This window comes from Chiloscyllium plagiosum, chromosome 12 (assembly GCF_004010195.1).
Source record: "Chiloscyllium plagiosum isolate BGI_BamShark_2017 chromosome 12, ASM401019v2, whole genome shotgun sequence".
In the NCBI taxonomy this organism is placed as follows: domain Eukaryota; kingdom Metazoa; phylum Chordata; class Chondrichthyes; order Orectolobiformes; family Hemiscylliidae; genus Chiloscyllium; species Chiloscyllium plagiosum.
In genome coordinates this window covers 46,339,409-46,362,550 of record NC_057721.1, presented here as the reverse complement: position 1 = coordinate 46,362,550, position 23,142 = coordinate 46,339,409, and the positions used below count along the sequence as shown (strand labels likewise).

Below are 23,142 nucleotides of genomic sequence, written 5' to 3'. Positions count from 1 at the left end.
ATGATGTATTCAGTTTTGATGATTAAAACCGATCAGAAATTTGATTTCATGGATTAGTTATTGCCTTGAGAGGACTCTGGCTGAATCACAACCATGCTAACCAGGTTTTATTACATTGTATAATCCTGCATAAAGATTTAGCAATCCAGCCTTGTAGTTGCAATGCAAATGTCTTTGTCAGATGAACAAGATGTCAATTCATTCAATGTGTCTCTTAAATTTCCTGGCCACAATAAGATTGAGTAGTTAATTCTCAGACTGGCTGCACAGCACCTTCCTAAGCATTTTGACAAAGACCCTCAAAGTAAGGAAAATATGACACTGTCCATCTGTTCAATGCTATACATTCATTTCTTCAATCAGCTTCAGATGAAATAGGAATAGCTCTTTAACTTACCTGAAAAAAGAAACCTCAGAATGAGAGAAGCATGTCCTAATTAAATAAACATACAGCCTGGAATGATTTGCTAAATGACGGAGATTAATGAAACAGAGCACTGTTTACTATCACTTTCCCTATTTGGAAGACTCTATTTTGCTACAATTTGTCATAAATCACTTATTTCAAAGGTTTGTGTTTGACAGTTTTAATACTCATCTGACAAGCTTCTGAATTTGGAATTCAAGGCTCAATATGTGAAACCTTCAGCTTCTTTTTGACCTAGCTTACATTCTTGCAGAGGGATGGACATTAAGATTTAGGGGCTTTGCCACTAGGTCACTTCCTCCCCTATATAGTTTAATGAATCTGTCTTCATTGTAGTTACAGTGAAACAAATTTTATTTTATTGCTATGGATGTGATTTGGCTGGCTAGGCCTGTATTTATCACCCATCTCGAATTGCCCTGGCAAGGTGGTGGTGAACCACTTTCTTGAAAAAACCCACAGCGAAAAGAATTCCAGGATTTTGACCCAGTGACAGTATCGGAACAGAAATATATTTCCAAGTCAGGATGTTGTGTAATTTGGACAGGAAACTTGCAAGTTATGGTGGTGGTCCCATCTATCTGCTGCCCCTGTCCTTCTAGATGATTGAGGTTGCAGGCTTGGAAGGTACTGTCAAAGGATCTTTGATGAATCACTGCAGTGCTTCTTGTAGATGGTACACATTGTTGCTTCTGTGTGCTGGTGGCAAAGGGAGTGAATCTTGAAAGTGGTGGATGTGATGTCAATCAAGGAAGCTGATTAATTGTGGATAGATTTGAGCTTCTATCTAGGCAACTGAAGAGTATTCCACCAAACTCCTGTCTTGTACCTTAGTGGACAGGCACTGGTGAAGAGTTACTTTCTGCAGAATTCCTAATTTCTGATCTGCTTTCACAGCTACTACATTTGTATGACTAGTCCTGTCAGTTTCTGTTCAATGGCAACACCAGGATGTTGTTAGCAAGCGATTCAGCGATGGTAATGCCATCAAATGTTAAGGTGATATAAGTAGATCTCTCTTGTAGGAGATGGTAATTGAAAATGGTGTGGTTACTTGCCACCTATTAGCCCAAGCCAGGATGTTGTCCAAGTCTTTCTGCATATGGAGACAGACTGCTTCAGTATTTGAGAAGTTGTGAATGGTGCTGAAGAAATGTACGATTATGAGCAAACATCACTACTTCTCTTCTTATAATGGAGGGAAGGTCATTAATGAAGTAGCTGAAGATGGTTGGGTCTAGGATACTACCACAAGAACTCCTGCAGTGACGTACTGGGACTGAGATGGCTGATGCCTGACAACACAATTGTCTTTGTTTGCTGGGCCTAAGTCCAAACAGTTTTGCCTGGATTCCCGCTAAATCTATTTTTTGCGAGAGCTCCTTGAAGCAATACCTAGTCAAATGCTACTTTGATGTCAAGAGCAGTCACTTCACCTCTGGACAAAAGTGAGGACTGCAGATGCTGGAGATTAGAGTCAAGAGTGTGTGGTGCTCGTGAAGAGCTTTTGCCTGAAATATCTACTCTCCTGCTCCTCGGATGCTGCCTGACCTGCTGTGCTTTTCCAGCACCACACTCTTGACTTACCCTCTGGAGTTCAACTCTTTTGTCCATGTTTGGACCAAGACTGAAATAACACCAAAAATTGAGCAGTCCTGAAAGAATTCAAACTGAGTGTCAGTGAGCTGATTATTACAGAATGATTGCTGAGCACTGATGGGTTATAGATTGATAAAGAGGAGTATAAAGAAGAGTTGTTACGTTTAAGTGAATATGTCTCAGGCACTTGCTATAATCTTCCAATCCATCAATGGCCGCAGGGCCCAAGTGGCACCAGAGGACTGGGAAATTTGAAATGTTATATCCTTATTAAAAAAAAAGTGTGCAAAGGTAAATCCAGTAATGACAGGTCAATTGGTTTGACCTTGGTTGTAGGAAAGTTCTTAGAATTGATAATCTGGGGGAAAACTAACAGTGATTTGGACAAGTTGGATTAATTAAGGAAAGCCAGCATGGCTGAGGACACAGCATTTCATGTTTAACTAACTTGCCTGAGTGTTTTGATTAGATAAAAAGAAAGTGTTGATGAGAGCTGATGAATCTAAAATGTGCAGTTGACACAACACTGGAAAGTATTGTGAATTGTACGGAGGATAGTGATAGACTTTAAAAGAATTTGGACATGAAGGTGGAATAGGCAGATATGTGGCAGATTAGATTTAATGCAGAAAAATGTGAAGCGATTGTTTTTGGTAAGAAGGAATAATATAAAGGGTGAATTCTGAAAGATTTCAGGAACACACACACATACGGGGGTATATGTGGCCAAATCACTGAAGGTAGACAAACAGGAGGTTAGAAGAACACAGAAAACCAGGCTGCCTGGCTTGCTGTGTTCTTCCAGCCTCCTGCTTGTCTACCTTGGATTCCAGCATCTGCAGTTTATTTGTCTCAAATCACTGAAGGTAGCAAGGCAGATTAAGAAAGTTATTTAAAAAGGTATAGGGACTCCTGGGCTTTATAAATAAAGGCACAGAGTACAAAAGCAAGAAAATTATGACGTTATGATGATCGAACTACCTTCCTCTGTGCTGTTAGAATTCAATGATGACTCTATAGCCTGGGGTTTCTGTGGGGAGCCTACACAATCCCTAGCATTGCAGACTCAAAAACAATTACCCAGGAAATTGAAAGTTCCTCTGGGTTACTCCTGTACATATGGAACCCTCTGAAAATCTCCATTTAAGTCAGAGGACTTGACACACTGAAGAAATTAAGTAAGTTACTGCTCAGGAAATGTCAGACTATTAAATACAACAGGCTGGATTTTAAGACCATAAGACCATAAGACATAGGAGTGGAAATAAGGCCATTCGGCCCATCGAGTCCACTCCGCCATTCAATCATGGCTGTTGGGCATTTCAACTCCACTTGCCCGCATTCTCCCCGTAGCCTTTAATTCCTTGTGACATCAAGAATTTATCAATCTCTGCATTGAAGACATTTAGCGTCCCGGCTTCCACTGCACTCCACGGCAATGAATTCCACAGGCCCACCACTCTCTGGCTGAAGAAATGTCTCCGCATATCTGTTCTGAATTTACCCCCTCTAATTCTAAGGCTGTGTCCACGGGTCCTAGTCTCCTCACCTAATGGAAACAATTTCCTAGCATCCACCCTTTCCAAGCCATGTATTATCTTGTAAGTTTCTATTAGATCTCCCCTTAACCTTCTAAACTCCAATGAATACAATCCCAGTATCCTCAGCCGTTCCTCATATGTTTTGAGAGGAGTGGCAATGTATGCCCTTCTTTTTCTCTGTTGGAGAGAGATCCAGGTTTCTGAAAGGAGATTCCAAAGGAGTAACTGCATTCTGACAGCTCTTTCATAGTGTAAAAGTATCAGAGGAAGGCAAACCACTCCCCCTTTTTCACCGCAGTCAGCTGCCAGATTCTGAAATGTAAAGATCCTGACAGCCACTGTGACAGCTCCTATGAAACCGTATGTAGATAAGGTGGTGAGGGTTAGGGTGCTGAGAAGTGACAGTGCCAGTTGGCTAGTGTGCCACACATGCAAGGTGTCAGCTAGGTGGACAACCAGGTGGGCAGGATGCTGTGGGTAGAATTGGGGTGCCCATGAGTAGCCAGGGTGCCAGGTTACTGGGTAATTGATGCAGTGTTCAGGGTAGGTGAGAGAAATCAGAACTGACAGGCTAGAAGATGGTAGGGGATGGGAGGTCTGGGTCCAGTGGCAAGGTGAGATAGGTCCCAGGTGTTTAGAGTGTTGGGGAGTAGAGCCCCAATTAGTACCAAAGTCAGGAGAGGGGTGTTTGGCTCCCAGTAGGTGAGGACAGACTGGGTCCGGAGTGGGAGAAGTGAGGAGCTGAATCCAGATCAGGGAGGGGCAGGGTTGTCTTGCGAGGGTGAAGAGGGGTCAGCTCTTGGGGGAGGGATGAAGAGGGTTGGGTATGGGTTTGGGAGATGTATATGGTCTTGAGGAAGTGTAGTTGTGGGTTTGTTGGGGAAATTGGAGTCAGTTTGACAGCAACTCAGGAATTCAATATATTTTTTAATCAACCTGATTGAATGCATTATATGTTGAACCCGATCCTCCTAGTCCATTGCATCACAAGACACTGCTATTAAAAGTAAATGTGGTGACATCAATCTGTTTGCATATGATTTCAGATTTTCTTCGACACATCTCAGTTTACTTAAAAAGCGTGAATGGAGATAGCACGTGTGCTTCAGATCTCCAATTTGCTCACAGGTCTTTTAACCTTCTAAACCACAATTCCTCCCAGTAATTCAGGAGCCACATTACATATTTAATATTCCAGCTTTTCCTGAGTATACATACCTAATTTTGTTGGAATTCTCCACATTGTCTGATGTAAATGGATACTTTTGGAGTCCTCCAATCATTGGAGAATTCCCAGCAGAATCTTCAATTTCCCAAGCAATTCCTTCAGAAGCTGCTACAATGGGGAGTCCACAATGTGTCCATGGGCAATTCCCATCGACACTGATATAATGACTGCCTGACCAACAAAAAATGTGGGCCATTGTCTAACTCTTCAGTAACTATTAAAATCATTCCTTACTTACCCCACACACTTGAAACTGCACCTTCTCCTGCAGCACTCACACCATCCTCCTTCTCCTGGGACCAGGGAAAGCTCTACACCCCACTTCACTTGCTCCAGACCCAACCCGATCAACAACTCCTTGGGAGCTCACTCCCTCCCATGCCATGGGAGCTGATCCCCATTCCCCCATTGCAGCTCTGTTATGCCCTGCTCTTCAGTCGAGACCTGATCTGCCCCTACATCATACCACCCACCCCTAGAACCCAGTTCCCATCCCCTGCTTCAGACCTGATAGTATCAACCTTACTTTGTCTTTTTTTCATATTGTTCTCTTCTCCCAACTGTATTGTTACCACTGATGCCCCGCCCCCAGGAATCTATCCTTGGTCCCTAGTTTTCATCTACACGCTGACCCTCAGTGACATCATCAGAACACTTCAGTTCCTACGTGTAAGCTGAGACCACTCAGCCTAAACTCACCTCCACCCCTCCTGATCACTCAAAATTGTCAGACTGCTCGTCCAATGTCTGTTAATGGATGAACAGAACTTTTCTCCAACTTAATATTGCCACAATCAAAATCATTGTTCTCAATCCTTGTGACAAATTCTTATCAACTTCATCCCTTTGCTAGAAACTGACTGAGACTGAACCAAGGTGCGTACAACCTTGGTATTAGACTTGACTCTGAGATGAGCTGCCAACTACATAGCCCATGTCTTTACTACACTCTCATATCTTTTCCTTTATTACTTCATCCAGCTCCACAGCTTCTTCAACTCATTCTCTGCTGAAATACTCATCCTATCCCTTACCTCTATGCTTGACTATTCAAATGCACATCTGGTTGGTCTTTCATATTCCAGCAGTCATAAACCTGAAGTCATCTAAAGCTCTGCTGCAAGTGTCTTAACTCATTAGAAATATCGTTCATCCTCCTCTTATGCTCTCTGACCTGCATTGGCTCATAGGTAAGTAATGTCCAGTTTTCAACTTCCATCAAGACCTCATGGTTCCCCTTTCCATAATCTTCTATATCCCTCTCCATGATAATTTTCTTTCCTCCAGTTCTGCTTCCTTGAGCATGTCCAATCTTAATTATCCCAACATTAGCTGCCAAGACTGTAAGCTTTGGATTCCATTCCTGAATCTTTCCAACCTTCTTTTTCTTTCTTCTTCTTTAAGGTGCTCCTCTTTAAATCAAACTTCATGTTACAAGTCCTATTGTCTCTTTATGTCATTCAAGAATAAATCTTGTGAAACAATGCTCCTGTCAAACACCTTGGGTTATTTAAATCATTCATGGGATGTGGGCATCACTGGTTGGGTGAGCACTTATTGCCCATCCCTAATTGCCCAGAGGGCAGTTAAAAGTTAACCACATTACTGCGGGTTTGTAGCCACTTGCAGACATGTTTTTTAATAATTGACAATAGTTTAATGGTCATCAGTGGACTCTTAATTCTAGACTTTATGACATTAACAGTGCTATATAACTACAAGTCTAGGAGGTAATCAAACATTGACTGTGAAAATAACCATTAAAATTTTGTAGCCTATACAGGAAAGAAATGAAGAATATAGGTGGACATTACCTTGTTGCTTTTGCATGTTGGTAAAATCCTCAAATGTGAGGGTCCGAACAGGAGGTCTCCAGAAGGCATATGTCTCCATAATGGCCTCTAAGCCAGTTCTGATCAAAAGAAAGCAAAGAGGAAATATAACTGTGTATAGCTTCAACACACACATCAATCTCCCCATTGTCCTGTTTCCAGCTGGGGCATTTTTCTTTTCTCACACTGTTCGACTAAGATTTATGCTCCGACATTTTCCACAAATCTATTCTTAACTCGTAAAACAGCTTGTTTTATAGGTTTGAAATCTTTAGTTTGAGCCATGGCTCTTTTGCATAATGTATAATGAGAGGTCATTTAATTTTGCAATTTTGACCTTATAAAACTCTTGCATTATTATTGGTCTTCCACAATTCTTACATCTATGTCATGTATGCTCACTTATTTCTTAAAATAATTTCTCAAAATAACATTGCTTATGGGTAATTAATCTAAAGGAGAAGAACTGTGGAGTAGGTGGGATATTGGTTTAACATTTTCAGTTCATTAGGTACTGACAGATGATGTTGATGCTATTTTCCACACATTTACTGTCAGTTCATTATTTTTGCCTTCCAACTACTTTTGTATGCCTCTGGCCTTACAACAAAAGAAAATAGCACAAAGTTTCTACTGAAAGGGTGTTATGTTTATGGCATTATTTACATGTAATGAAAAAGAAATTGTAATAAGTTTCACAAAAGATCTTGGAAGTTTTATATCTGGAATCAGAATTATTAGAAAAGCACCAAGGAATTAATAACGTAGAGAGGTGTTTAGATAGGCAAAATATATTCTCCTGTCAGAAAAGCTTTGCCATGTATCTTTCATAAATGGGTAGCCTATGAAGACAGGTATGACTTTCTGACAGAAAAGATGACTGGGTTAATCAGCTGCAGAAAAAAGGAAAGTGATGAAAAGAGAGAAGTTAGAATGATAGACAAGAAAAGGATGGGAACAGTGTTGTAAGAATGGACAGAGAGTACGCTGCAGAACCTGAAAGGTTTAAATGATAATAAGAAAAAAGGGCTAAAGGTATGACGACAGATGTAAAAGACAGCAGAACAAGCTTAACAGTGGAGAGAATTACAAAGGGGGATGCATAGGTGAATAGAGAACCTTCAGCACAAAATAAATCAGGCGATGAGGCTACATGATTTGGCAATAGATGTTTAACTGAAGTTGAAGATGTAGAAGAATAAAATTATTTGAATGGCTTTACTTTGCAATGTTTGATTTGATTAATTTTATATTGAGGGGATAGGATGATGGCTAATGACATGCTATGTGGTTATAGCTATAAACATTGAAAATAGGAGCAGGAATAGGCTACTCCACCAATTGAATCCACTCTGTCATTCATCATCATTGCTGATCCTGTAGCTCACACTGATACTCCCACTCTGACCATACCAACTGACACCTTCAGCTCTAGAAATATATCTATTTCTTTCTTAAATATATTTAGTGACTTGGTCTTCACTGCATTTTGTGGTAGAGCATTCTGGAGAATTTTGAGGTAGTGGTTCGACACTCTTTGAGTAAAGAAATATCTCTTTATCTCAGTCTGAAATGACCCTACTAAATTTTGAGACTGTGATGCAGCCAGGGGAAACATCATCCCTGCACACCCTTTTTGTTCAGCCCTGTCAGACTTTAATCACAAGTGCTAGGGTAGTTGGTCTATGGTATGAGGAAACTTGGCGCTGGCAGAACAAAATGTCATCACTAGACCATACTTGTGATTATTCAGTCACATCTGTTGCACCTCAACCACACACACACAAAACCAGCTGGGACATATTATGCTTGTAACTTTCTGAGGTGTTGTATCAAGCAGTAAGCACACACTGGAAAGAGGTTTCTATGGAGATGAACTGGCACCAAAAAAATAAAAACGCACAAGCTGAACAAAAGAAAGAACAGAAAAAAATTAAACTCTAAAGTAATTTCACATATTCCCTCATCTTTTAGTTTGACTGTTAATAAATTTTACATCTCTCCAGTATTGCAGTACACTCAATAGACATTCTTAAATCTTTCTCCCAAACTTTTACTTTGTTCTCCTTCCCCAAGCCCATCCTTCCCCATTTCCCCCCACCCCCCCCACCCCCCACCATACACATATACTCTTCATTTGATTTTTACTTCAAATACTGAGTGATGTGTGTTACTGAAAGACATATCACCACATCTCCAAATAAAGGCTGTGTATTTTTCTTTTGTATAGTTGATAATATTAGCTGCTATATCATTATTGTGTTACAATAGTAGTAAATATGGAGCAAATGTCAACTTTCATCATCAGATTATTATTGCTGAGACTTTTCATGGACTAAAATGGGTTTAAGGAAAGGACAAATACTGATCTAAATTGACTGCCGTGATCACCTGACAATAGATTGAGGTAGGTCCAGAAGACTCTGGCAGAATAAATAAAACTACCTGCACTAAAATTATGATTGTATCTATTGACAACAAAAGCAGGCAATTAAGTCAGTATTAAGAAATTTGCATCTTCTGTCTTAATTCACATTTGTTTTTAATTTCATACACCGTGAGATGAAAGGTTCACCTTCCAGTTGGTCAGTTTAGAAGGACAATGGAGCCAGATTTAAGAATTAACAAATGAATCAGCAACTGTTTTTGAGTAACAACACAAAGAAAAATGAATTTCATTGGTAACAGCAAGGATTGGAAATCTCTTTCTCTCTCTATTTCTTTCTTAGTTTTTAAGAAGATACTACACCTTAAAATTTGGGGAAAATGACCACTCACTGAGACCTCAGGGATACTACAATATTTGCCACATGTTAGACTATCAGCCAACACTTAATCAGCTGTAGCCTCAGGATAAAAACCTATAATGAAGGATTCTAAGGATCTTTAAACTGTAAGGTGGTTATTCTTACCTTTATAAATGAAATACCTGCATGTGTTTGTGTGTGTGTTTGACATTGTGTTTTGATTATATTTTCTCAGGGATTGTAGATAATCAAATCCTATTTCTTTCATGTAAGGGAGCTTTGTGATTAGCTCCTTCATTTTGATCTAATTAACTGCATTTTAATTGATGTAGTAATATAGCTGAAAAGAAAGAAAAATATTTGTTGCAACTGTCTGAAAGAAGGTTAACATGAAAGAAGCTGAATCACCCTTCCTCAACTGCTTGTAATAGTTGTGTATAGCATTGACTTTCCACAAAAAAAGGTTACTTCAAGATTAAAATCCTAAGCAAATAGAAAATTGTTGCGTTCATTATTCCTCTTACTTTACGAAATCTATCTTTAATCAAATTCCATCCAATTCACGTATTTCACCAGGTCGGTCTCAGAAGACTTCTGTTTTCCCTTTACTGTTCCACACATTTGCTAGTCTTCATTCAGCAGGTAGTTCTACTCCCACCACCATCTATCGGACTGAAGCTCTGTCCAATTAGAGAAGCCATCCATCACTGTTTTCCAGTTGTATGTGTGCACTGCAATGCAAATACTTCAGGCCAAATGGAATTGTAGTTGGGCTTGCTAATAGTACAGCTGTTCTGCACTCCACATATCCTGGTGATATGCTTAGATTTACATGTTTATTCTGCAGATTTTAACCCAACAATTAACTTACATTTACGCAAGAATATAAACACACACAATTGGTTTCCATGAGCTGTAAAGGTTTTGAAGAGACATTGCATGACAAAAATCAAAACTTTTGACTTCATAAAGTTATAATGCTGAATTTATACATATTTCTTTTACGGTTTGATATTGCATAGAATAAGAGAAAATACAAGAGCTTTACTGTAGTTGAATGATTATTTGTTGATGATGAAAAATAGTTTGCAGCTCATCATATTTCACACAACATTGTAGAAATGGGAGCCATTGGTACAGTAAAAGATTGTGAAACATGGCAGGGGTTACAAATACTGGACTTTACTGAATTGCTGTGCATTAAAAAGGTCTCCTTTAAATTAAAATGAAGTAGATTTTTGTAAAAAGGAGTGGTCAGGCCATATTAAAAGTTTCTACCCAGAGGCAGACCCAAATGATGTGGCTACTACTGGGGAAGGAACTTCAAATTAATCCTATTGAAATTGCAAGCAATAGTTTCTATAAATATTCACCTTGATTCACAGTAAAGGGTCAATTACTTTGGAGAAACTGAGGGAGTGGCAAATTACAGTTGTGTGGAGGGACAGAGCAGTCACTGCTGTGATGAGTAGAGAAAAACTATTTTGCAGAATCCTAGATTTAGCTTTCTGTTCAAAAAAGTGACAAAACTGACAAAAACTTTGGGGATTAAAGGAACATGGAGTTACTGTGGTGAAAGTCGGGTCAAGAAAAAATTATGCTGAGCAGAATAATTTTTGAAGTACATTTATTTAAGAAATATTTCAATTTGTTAACATGGAAGTATGTCCTTTCCTTAATTTTAGTGTATTGGTTGTCTGTTAAACGATGTTTGAAATTATATTGATTGGGTTGGTAATTTCCATGGCTATTGGGAAATTGAGCTCTTCAAAAGGTTATCAATCTCTACAAGGATTGTAGCATTATACACAATTTCCTTGTAGTTCTGAACTGGCATGCAAGATGTTTCAACCAGAATTGCAATTTTGTCATAGTTAAAGGTATGGAAAAAAAGTCTGTTTTTTTTTATTCCAGTGCAAACCCATCGAGGATCATCTTTAACATTGGCATCGTAAAAGCTATCACAATAGCAGTTGCTCTCGCCTGTATTCCCAACAGACTTTAATGAAATTGCCATGCAACATTCAGGAGACTCTTAATATTAATCTTTCTATAAGCACAAAGGTGCTCACTTTTACTGTGCTAAGGGTCTTAAAGTATCTTGACTCTGATTATTATTTATTTATGTTACAGAGCTTCAGTATTGCCAAGAAAAGGGACAGGTTGTCAAAGCTTTTCATCTAGTCATGTAGATAGTTTATAATTTGTTATGCTTGAAACTATCAGTTTATAAAAAATATCAGTGTAAACTATTGTTCTGTTTGAAATTTAGTACTCCTGTCCTGACGAGTACAAGATGAAAGCTTTGACATCATGTCTCTTTTTTTCAGCAGTAATCTGACTAGTGAACATTAATCAATTGAAACGATAAATGAATATCGCTGAAAAAAAAGCACATTTTGTCAAAGCTTTTTGTCTGGCATTCACAAGACAATTTATGAGCAGTACTAAAGTAAAGAGAAAAATCATTTTTTTGTATAAGAGGAGAGTGCAGATTGGTTGGCCAATGGACTCTGTTTGGTAGAGGCTTTGCCATGGAGAATACACCAGTCAATAATAGCAGTCAGTTCATTGCCAAGCTTAGTTAAGTTTTAAAGTAACCAAGTGAATTCTGATTCACTGCTGTGAGAAATAAACGAAAGAGTGATTGTCACCTATTTTGTTGAGTTGAAACAAGTAGTGTGAGAGAAGTAGGGCATATCAAAGCTATCTTTCAGGATAATGGTTATCCTGATCAAATAACTTCATGTTGCATTCATGCAAACTCATGAATGTGCCACCCTTTTTGGTCCTGAAAAGTGGCCTAACCTTAACCCTAAACTCAGATTATCCCGGAAGTGTCAGGTATCTCAAACATTTGAGGAACAGGTGAAGTTAGCTGTTACAAGCTACTATTATGCAGTAGCTCTATGAATGTTGCTTGCCACTTATGGGATTCTGCTATCAAGCCAGAAGAACATTCTGCATGTCACATAAATGAATAAGGTGGTAAAAGAATCCAGTGTGTGTGTGATGCTACATACGTAAACCATATATGCCAAGGACTGGCGGTTGTATCAAATGAATATCCCTCAGCCTGCACTTGCGAAACACATAACACAGTAGATCACATCAGATTTGATTCTGCAATTGAACATAACCCTGAAGCATGTGAGCAGTTTTCTGTCACCAATCTAGGATTGATGAGTCAGGAGTGTAAAGTGGCACAAGTGTGTTCTGGAAGCTGCATATATTAATACACAAGGTTCTGTTCTTTGCAAACAGAATGAACATGTATACACACACTGCAACTGTTTCAACTCAACAAAGTAGATGTCAGAAATTTCTAGGTCATTTCCCAGTGCAATGCCTTGACCAATAAGAGTCAGTATGGCCAGTTTAAAATTTAAATAAATTTGTTAATAGTTCACTATCAATCATCACTAACTGGTGCACTGTCCATGGCAACATCTCTACCAACCAGAATCCACTCTGGCATTCCTTGCAAATTGTCCTCATGATTGCAAGGTGAAAGCTTCAACAAAATGCGTTTCCTGTCAGAAATACTGAAGTTCTGTATGATCAAATGATTATTTGTAAACTATAAATGGTTCACTGTAGTTTTTCTTCAAACTTTCCATGATTTAAAATTAGGTAACTACCAAGTTATACACTAGACACTTATTAAAAATGTTTATATCTTGTGTCAAACAAATGTTCAGTTACAATGGTAGAACTGCACAGGTTCTCACTCTTAAATACAAGCAGGACATCTTTTTTCCAATTAAAGTGATAAAACTAAACAATTATGTTCCGTTATGTCCCATTTGTAGCTGAAATAAAATAATCTCCCGTCTCATGAAGTAATTATTTGAAAAATAACTAATATTTTTATGAATAATAAATTTTAACAATGTAACAATACAAATTAGATCATGCAAGGTTGTTATGTTGCAATTACGCAAATGAATTTGTGTGGACTCTTAAACCAGAACTTCAATACAAAAAACCAGTTTAATTATGTTGTGCATTTTACCTCTAGATTGCCAGCTGTGTGCAAAGCAGAAACTTTACCCTATTTTTTTCTAAATTTTGCAGCAATCCCACAGTCCTCAAATTTGTCATAGTTCCAGTTGCCAACTTTTATTGACTTATAAAATGTTGTATGAATGAGTTAAACACTGCAATAAATTCCAAACACAGTTACTAGGTTGAATTGACATTCTCATGAATTTCCATGTTAAGTATTCAATTCTAAGCATGCATGATATCAGTGTTTGTCAACAAGCTTCACAGCATCTTAGTAATAACTAATATAAGAGGTATGTATATGTGTCAGCTATATTCTTTTGATGAGATGTAGAATAAGGTTAGAATTGCTTTTAATGTGTCATGAGACTTGCATATTGCAAGCTTTGGCAATTTCCTTGCATTACAATCATATGATTTTGCTTTTCTTTTTTTTTGGTATTTTCTGTCTGATGGAAGTGGATAATTTCAATCAAATAAAATATTTAATTTCTCGCATCACTGAGTTCATCACCTTCTATATTGATTCAAGGTCTCATTTGAACAGGCAATGAGACTGTTTAAAGATGATGGAATTCCCAAACAGCTAGCAGTGGAACCAGTGTATTTATATGGATTCCCTTTCATCACTGCATGATGTGTAGCAATGAAAATTGGCTCAACTCCACTTATGCATAGTCATGAATGAACTTTGTCATGAATTCATACATATGAAAATCTTTAATTGGTGAAATGATGTGGCTTTCACCTTGAGGGAGTGCACAGTGTTTCCATTCCTCTATTACCTTAGTTAACAATACTAGTGTGGATCACAAGAGTAAAGTTGATTACAGATCCAACAATGACTATTCTGTCACTACAATGTTACTTAAAAACATCACCTAAATGCTGAAGACATGCTTCGCAGTCATTGATAAATCTGATGAAGTGGTGCAGCACAGCCCTGCGCGAGTTCCGCATCTAGCTCCATTTGCTACATATTGCTCTAAAAATTGACATGGGGTGGGAGAATCACAGAGAACAGAGGGGTGACAAAAATGGCTATTATAGCCAGAACAGAGAGAATCCCATAACATCAGCCAAGAATATCTACAATACTGTCCCAGTTAACTCTTTTTAAAATATGATTATGCTACAACAATATTCACTTTTTTCTACTTATGATCACCCCATGCTGACAATCATTTGATAAAACAGGAACAAATTACTCATGGGGTGTTTCAGAAACAGAGAATTTCCATCTCAAAGTTTAAACTGGCAGTCATTAGTGAGACTCCACTGTGAGTCAACCCAAGTTCAACTGACGTTTGACATGTAAAGATCTCCTCCCATACATCCACTGACATAACAGCAAAAGTTGAAGATTGACCTTGTTAGAAGGGTAGGCGTTCTTATTTAAATGTCCATAAACAGAAATCTTACAATGGAAAGCAAAAAGTACTTTCAAGATGTTTCATGATTAAGCCCTTGAAAATCAAAATTTCAAAGATGATGTGATGAATCACATTCACCAAATTTCGGTTAAATAAGAAATTATAGAATCATACAGTACAGAAAAGACCCTTCAGTCTATCAAATGTGCACGGACTAAACTGCACTAAATCTACACTAAGCCTACTTTCCATAGTTTGCCTATATATTTGCCCCATAGTTCTGAATGTTATGACATTTCAAGTGCTCATTCCAGTGCTGTTTTAAAGGTTGTGAGGTTTCCTACCTCAAGCTCCCTCCCAGGCAGTGCATCCCAGAATTACACCAATAATTCCTCCTCAGATCCCCTCTAAACTTCTTGTCAATCTTATGGACCTCAATCAGGTCCTCTCTCAGTTTTTCTGCTCTAAAGAAAACAACCTGAGTTTGTCCAGTCTCTCTTCAGAATACTTGATTAAAATTTGTATTACAAGATCCAGAAAACATTGTTCCTAAAGAACAGCATCTACATTTACAACATCAACTAAAGGATAATTTTGCCTGCCCCAAGTTGGGTTTTTAACATGGGACAAAGCGACTGACACAGTGCAGAACTGTTCAAGGTTGCAATTCTTTCATCTAAATCAATGCCAGAGAAGTGAGAGAGTTCCAGCCTTCAGGTTCAAACAGATAGGCATCATTACTCTACACTGGATTAAACAGAGGGGAGGGGAAATCTGGTGAGGAATGGACACAAGGAGAAGATGAGGAATAGAAATTGGTGAATGTTATACTTGATTTCCAGGTACAAAGCCAGGATTAGTGCAAATACTTTTGGATGACACATTCCTGTGTACAATCCCTCTCACTGTTGTACAAGCCGTAATTGCAGAGTTCCAAGGCCCTGCAAAGAATAGTCTTTAAACACAATGGTCCTGATATCTTGATTACCATCGGAATCGATACAACCAATGGTTACCCTCTTTCAAATTATACAACTAGCTATCAATAAGTTCACTGCCCAAGATTCTGAGTCTGGCATGTCCCAAATATCAGTGGAATCCAGGGAAAACTGCATTCAGCGCAGGAGTGTTCTCTTGACATTTGCTGTTGTTTTTCAGGAGTTAAAGGAATCAAAGGCAATTTGATAGTGCCTGAGGAAAGGTAAGTGCATAAGTTTAGAAGTGGGTAGATAAGAAAGCATTCTACTGGTAGATAGGGTGCCATGTAGATGCTTTGAGTAGGTCACAGCAGTTGGATTTGGCATGTCTGGTAGGTTAGGATGAGGAGTGGGAGGGTAGCCAGCTTCAGCAGGGCTGGGGGTAGGAGCAGATGGGTATGAATGGCACCATTTTCACCAACCCATGGTCCTTAAAGTTCAAAATTTAACCCAGCATTTCTGTGCTCCAGTGCCTGCAATACCCCGCCTCCACTTCTCAGGGACCTATCGCTAGAGCCAATGTTGCCAGCAGTTCAGACTGAAGTGCTCCAAATCAAGAGGTTGCGTTGGAACATGATCAATGCCTGCAACTTGTTGCTTAAGAGTATTGAAGACCAGGCACGAGTACACGTGCATTTATGGAATGACATTTGCTGTACTTCTCAGTGGACATACAGCTTTTCATCCTCAGAATTAAATGAACCACACTTTGTATTCATAGCTGAGCAGCATTTTCAGCTCTGCAAAGTGTCAACTGAAGCTCAATATAAAGAAGTTAAGTAACGTGCAATAACACTTTCATTTTGTAACAATTTTGCTCCCTCTGTGTTCGCGTTTTTAAATAAAGAAAATCTGGTTAGTGTAAATCATTTAGTCTGTTGCATGAAAACAACAAAAGATTTCTTCAATATTGGCACTTTAATTGGTTCCACATGCATCCTGTATTATGTATTAGGGCAATGTCTCTTTCCTTTTCCATCCTCAAATATTTTGGACCTGAGAAGAGCTTCAGACATTTTATTAAGTGTTTTTCAATGTCATTCATTCTGAGTCTTGACATTTTCATGTTTTGTTTGCTTTCTCCATGTGGAATGTTTTTTCTGCCTGTGTTCAAAGAGCCAAGTTAGGATTGATACAAATGAGCTGGGTACTTGGGAAACACCCAGTATAAATCTGTATCCATGTGGGCAGGAAGATTCTGACTAATTTTCCAGGGTTTGATGATTCAACCACTTCAACCCAGGTTTTCCAGTTGCAATGATCCAAATTAATAAAAAATCCAAACCCTTCTTTTCACATAAGTCTTCCTGTTTACTTGAAATTTGCTTAGTGCACAAGATGGATCGTAAGAGGATTGAATAAATACCTCCATGCTGTGAGAAATTTGGACTGCAAAATTCATATTCATAGCACCTATATTCCCGGTGCGCTGTTTCAAGTTGAGGAAAGTGTCAGTACACACATGCACTCTTATATCATAGCGCACCAAACATTACTCTATTGAAATTGTTAGCACAGAGATTGAGAGCTAGCACTAGAGGAATACGGACCAGGCAGAATGTGATGGTGGTCAGTATTTAGTGGAATTGATCCAATTTCAGTGCTTTAGCTGGTGCTTTAGTTATATCTTAACCTCATTACATCACTAGTGCTATTTGAAGACATCATCAACTACCTTCAGGTGGTTTGCTGATTGGTTTCTACTGCTGGTTGCTTAGTTAGCAGAAGTGATTGGTGGTTTGTCTTGCTAGTTAAGGTTAATGGAGTTACATGGAGTGTTATGCCACATGGTGAACGCTTTGGCACTCACATCAAGGGCTCTATTCACACTAGAATAGAGAAGGAAACAACGAATAGGATTAAATGTGTCATTTCCCAATAGCACACAATAACTGGATGGGATACCACAGGAATCAGTGTTTAAACCCTAGCTATTAACAATACATATTCCTGATTTAGATGAGGGAACCAAATGTAATATTTTCAATTTTGCAGACGAAACAAAGCTAGGTAGGACAGTAAACTGTGAGACGGATACAAAGACACTCCAGTGTGATTTAGATAAGTTGAGTGAGTGGACAAATGCATGGCAGATGGAATATAATGTGGATAAATGTGAGGTTATCCACTTTGGTTGCAAAAACAGGAAGGCAGATTATTATCAGAATAGCAAAAGATTGGGAAAGGGGATATGCAATGAGACCAGGATGTCCTTGTACACTAGTTATTGAAAGTAAGCATGCAGGTGCAGCAGGCAGTCAAAAAGGCAAATGGTATGTTGGCTTTCATAGCAAGAGGATTTGAGTACAAGAACAGGGATGTCTTGTTTCATTTTTACAGGGCGTTGTGCAGTTTTGGTCTCCTTATCTGAAGAAGGATCTTCTGGCTATACAGGGAATACAACAAAAGTTTTCAGGACTGATTCTTGAGATAGTAGCACTTATGTATCGAGAGAGCTTGGATCAGTTAGGACTATATTCACTGGAGTTTGGAAGAAGAAGGTGAGATCTCATAGAAGTCTACTAAATTCTAGTAGGACTAGACAGGTGTGAGATATTGTGTTATAGACCATCTTTATTAACTCACTCACCAGCTCACTATATTCATTAATACTGGGTTCCCCTGCATTCATTCTTCTACCCGTCATTTACTATTACACAGTTTCATTCAATCATTCATTCATAAAACCGCGATTCTGTAGTATTCAAATTTAAAAACAACTGCATTTCCACACCTTACCAGCCCTTGCTACAAACAGTGTTTACCTCTGAATAAGTGCAGCATACAGAACAATACCAACCCCATCAAATCTCCATGAAACATAATATTAATCAGCTCTTACCAATCATCCCCTGGACCTGTACAGACCTGTTAAATATCTTTTAACTGAGCCGTTGTCCCTTTAAAAAACTAACTGACAAAACAGCGCTTCTATGAAGTTGCATGAATGAATGAAACTCATACCGGCAAATAGTAAATAAATCTCACAACCCAGCTGCAGTTATCAGTTTGACATCCTCTATTTTAAGTATGGTACAATTTTTAACTTATTTAGAGCATATAAGCTTAGTTTTTACTAATAGTTACTAACTTAAAAGACAAAAGGACTAACACTTACTAATTATGAAAGCAGACTGGACAGACGTCCCATCAGGAGAAGGAGCTGTCACTTAGCACATGTTGTAACCCATCTCCTGTCTCCCAGGACAGAAGCCCTTCAAACCTTTGTGTACTAGAGTTAAAAAATGTAATGCCATAGGAATGGAATTTTAATATATGTAAGAACTGTGTATAAAGGGGCTCGTGTAAGAACTGTATTTCGGGATTCTATTATCGCCTCCAACCTGTGCTGTGATTGCTGAATAAAAGAGGTTATTTTCACCACTCACCAATTTCAGTTGTTAGTTCAACCATCCCACACAAACTAAACACAAGAAGGATGTTCCCAATGACCAGGGGTTACAGTCTAAGAATATGCGCTAGGCCATTTAGGACTGAGACGTAAAGACATCTCTTCACCCCAGAGAGTGATGAGCCTGTGGAATTCTCCAACAAGAAAATCATTGAGACCAAAACTTTGAATGATTTCAAGAAGGAGTTCAATGTAGTTCCAAGGACTAAAGGAAGCAAAGGGTCTGGGAGGAAGCAGCAACAGGATACTGAGTTGAATGATTAACCATGATCATATTGTATAGCAGGCAGGCTTGACCTGCAAGTGGGGAAAGACATTGCCATTGGCTCAGAATGGCACTGTGGCCAGTAGCTTTCACAGCTGCAGAAGGGAACATCCTGTATAACACACTATTTACTGAAGTTTGAAGGGAGGTGATTGCCACACTCCCTGCAAAGAGAGAAAATATGTAACCCAACTCTCTCTCTCTGTGGGGGAAAGCAGGAGCAACGAGCACATACTTTTGCCAGATGAGCATGCCACGCCGTGGTGGCAGGTGCCACTGACTACATGCATGTAGTTTTTGAGAGTGCTGCATCTAAATTGAAAGATGAATTGCAACATCAAAGTGACCATTCCTTTAATATTCAGCTGATGTGAGACGATATTCAATGAATCATCTGGTATCCTGGCCACTGTGCTGATTTCTCTATTCTGTACCAAACCACTGTACTGCCGGCATTTAATCCACCTGGATGGATCAGAGGATGGGTACAGGGCAACAGGGCTATCCACTAACACCCTGACTCATGACTCTTCACATCAGCACAAATGACAAGACTGAAGTATTTGGGCTGTAAGCAAAGGTGTTCCAGGACTGTTGCAACAATGACATCGACCAAACTTTGCAGATGTTTGTCCAAGCACATCCTGTCCACACAAAGCAGGACAAATCAAATGCAGTCAAATACTAGCCCAAAGTCCATTCTCCATCATCAGCACAGTGTTGGAAGCTGTCAGTGACTGTCTAGCAAGCAGCACTTATTCACCACTAAAATGCTTACCAATGCTCAGTTTGGGTTCAGCCAATACCCACACAGCTTCAGATCTCATTATAGCTTTGGTCCAAACATAAAGAAAAAAGCTGAATTCTCAGTACGTGCAGAAAGGAAGTGACCTTGACATCAAGGTAGCATTTGACCAAGTGTGGTATCGACAAGCCATGGAAAAAATGCAGCCAACAGGCATTAAGGGTGACTCAGAGACAGTAAGGACTGTAGATACTACAAGCCAGAATCAATAGATGTGGGACTGGAAAAGCACAGCTGGTCAGACATCATCTGAGGAGTAGGAACCCTTTTTCAGGACTGATGAGGGACAGGGGAGCTCAGAAGTAAATAGAGGGAGGGGGTGGGGGTAGGAGAAGGGTAAGTGGGATGGTGACAAGTGGATGCAGGTAGTGGGTTATTGTGATTGGTCAGTGGGAATGGTGGAGTGGATAGGTGAGTAGGAAGATGGACACGTCTAGTCAAATAAGAGAGGTGAGGACTGGACATCGGATAAGGCTGAGGGTTGGAGAGATTTTGAAGCCGGTGAAGTCAATATTGACTCAATATTGTAAGCTACCCAGGTGAAATATCAGGTATTGTTCCTCTAATTTACATTTGGCCTCACTCTGACAGTGGAGGAGACCAAGGAAGGACTTGTTGCCAGGGGAATGGGAGGGGGTGAACTGGCCACTGGCTGAATACATGCATAGTGTATTGAAAGAAAGATAGTGGTGATTGTTGGAGGTTAATCATCGCCTGTCCTCAGCTATTCAGCTGTTTGTTCCTGGGTTTGGGCTGTGATGAGATCTGAAACTGTCACATTCTGATGGAACAAGAGTTGAGCATAGATGAGCAGCTTGTAGGCAATTAGATGCCACAATTCCTTTTGTAGGCTTACATGTGATGGGGCCATAATTTGGTGGATGAAAATATAAGTACCAAATCATTTTGTTCTCAAACTAGCAACAGACATTTCAAAAGAGAAAGGACTGGAGACCTGTGACCAGTGGTATGCCAGAAAGATCAGTGCTGGTTCAACTGCTTTTCATCATTTATATAAATGATTTGGATGTGAACATAAGAGGTATAGTTCGTAAGTTTGCAGATGACATGAAAATTGGAAGTGTAGTGGACAGTGAAGAAGGTTACCTCAGTTTACAACGGGATCTTGATCAGATGAGCCAATGAGCTGAGGAATGGCAGATGGAGTTTAATTTAAATAAATATGAGGTGCTGCATTCTGGAAAGGCAAATCAGAGCAGGACTTAAACATTTAATGATAAGGTCCTGGGGAGTGTTACTGAAAAAAGAGATCTTGGAGTGCAGGTTGGAGTGAAAGTTGAGTCACAGATAGATAGGATAGTGAAGACGACATTTAATATGCTTTCCTTTATTGGTCAGAGCATTACGTATGGGAGTTAGAATGTCATGTTGCAGTTGTACAGGACATTGGTTGGGCCACTTTTGGAATACTGTTTGCAACTCTGGTCTCCCTTCTATCGGAAGGATGTTGTGAAACTTGAAAGGGTTCAAAAAAGATTTACAAGGATGTTGCCAGGGTTGGAGGGTTTGAGCTACAGGCAGAGGCTGAATAGGCTGGGGCTGTTTTCCTTAGGAGTGTCAGAGGCTGAGGGGTGACCTTATGGAGATTTCTAAAATTATGAGGGGAAATGGATAGGGTAAATAGACAAGGTCCTTTCCTTGGGGTGGGGGAGTCCAGAACTAGATGGCATTGGTTTAGGGTGAGATATGAAAAATTTAAAAGGAACCTAATCAGCAACCTTTTCAAGGAGAGGGTGGTGCATGTATGGAATGAGCTGCCAGAGGAAGCAGTAGAGGATAGTACAATTATAACATTTAAAAGGCATCTAGATGGATATATGATTAGGAAGGGTTGAGAGAGATATAGACCAAGTGCTAGCAAATGGGACCTGATCAGATTAGGATATCTGGTCGGCATGGATGAGTTAGACCGAAGGGTCTGTTCCGTGCTGTACAGCTCTATGACTCTGTGACGAGAACTAACGTCATGTTTCTGATCATGTACATAGAAGAATGGCCCGAAAGATAAAGCAAAATAGATCAGAATAAAATAAACCCTACAAGCTCAAAGTTATTCCATAAATTACAATACTGCCAAAAACATTTTTAAAAATGAAGACTCACATAAAAAGGATAGTGTAAAGATAGTGCTGATTGTTGGAGGTCAATCATCGTCTGTCCTCAGTTATTCAGCTGTTTGTTTCTGGGTTTGGGCTGTGTTCATTATGACTCACATAAAAGAAAATAGATGATTAACACTAGAACAATTTGTTATCTATTGATTTCACTTTAATAGTTTTATTCTGGTGTATGTCAATTAAGCTGCACACCATAACACAATTTACCTCAATGAATTTCAATACCATTTAACTCAGATGGGAGCAAGTTCACTTATACTAATTCTAAAACCAATTCCCTTCCAAATGAGCTAAAAGTTCTCAAGTACCAAAAAAAAGTTCTCATATTGACCATTTAAAATCTAAATGAAGATATTGCTTCATCTGTTTCAAGACTACACAACAGCACATTTAATTTAGACTAAACAATTTACAAACAACCCTCAGTTGAGAAGAGCTGAAAATGTGTTGCTGGAAAAGCGCAGCAGGTCAGGCAGCATCCAAGGAACAGGAGAATCGACGTTTCGGGCATAAGCCCTTCTCAGTTGAGAAGAGGCAAGATACCTTTTTTTTAAATGTTGTTTTACGAGATTTAGAAAGTAACATATTTTGAAAGGATCTTTAATCTGGTCATAGAGTTGGCACCATTACATATTTTCTAAAATTGATTGCTTTTTACTTTTGAACCAAATAATTTATTTCAAGAACTTAGCAAACATTTTCCAAGGATTGAAGAAAATGAATGAGTTAGTTGTTTTGTCATCATAGTCTTACCAGACCATAGGGGCTGCCCTCAAGTAAAGAGGTTGAG

The 23,142-nt window shown here is 39.1% G+C and overlaps 1 protein-coding gene across 1 annotated transcript in view; it reads right to left on the bottom strand.

Annotated features, from left to right (window-relative positions):
• Positions 1–23,142, bottom strand: part of tbx15 (T-box transcription factor 15) — a 101,605-nt gene that overhangs the window by 6,578 nt on the left and 71,885 nt on the right. The window contains exon 7 of the mRNA XM_043700961.1: positions 6,610–6,707. Coding sequence (XP_043556896.1) covers positions 6,610–6,707 — 98 coding nt within the window. The remainder of the gene's footprint in view (positions 1–6,609; positions 6,708–23,142) is intronic.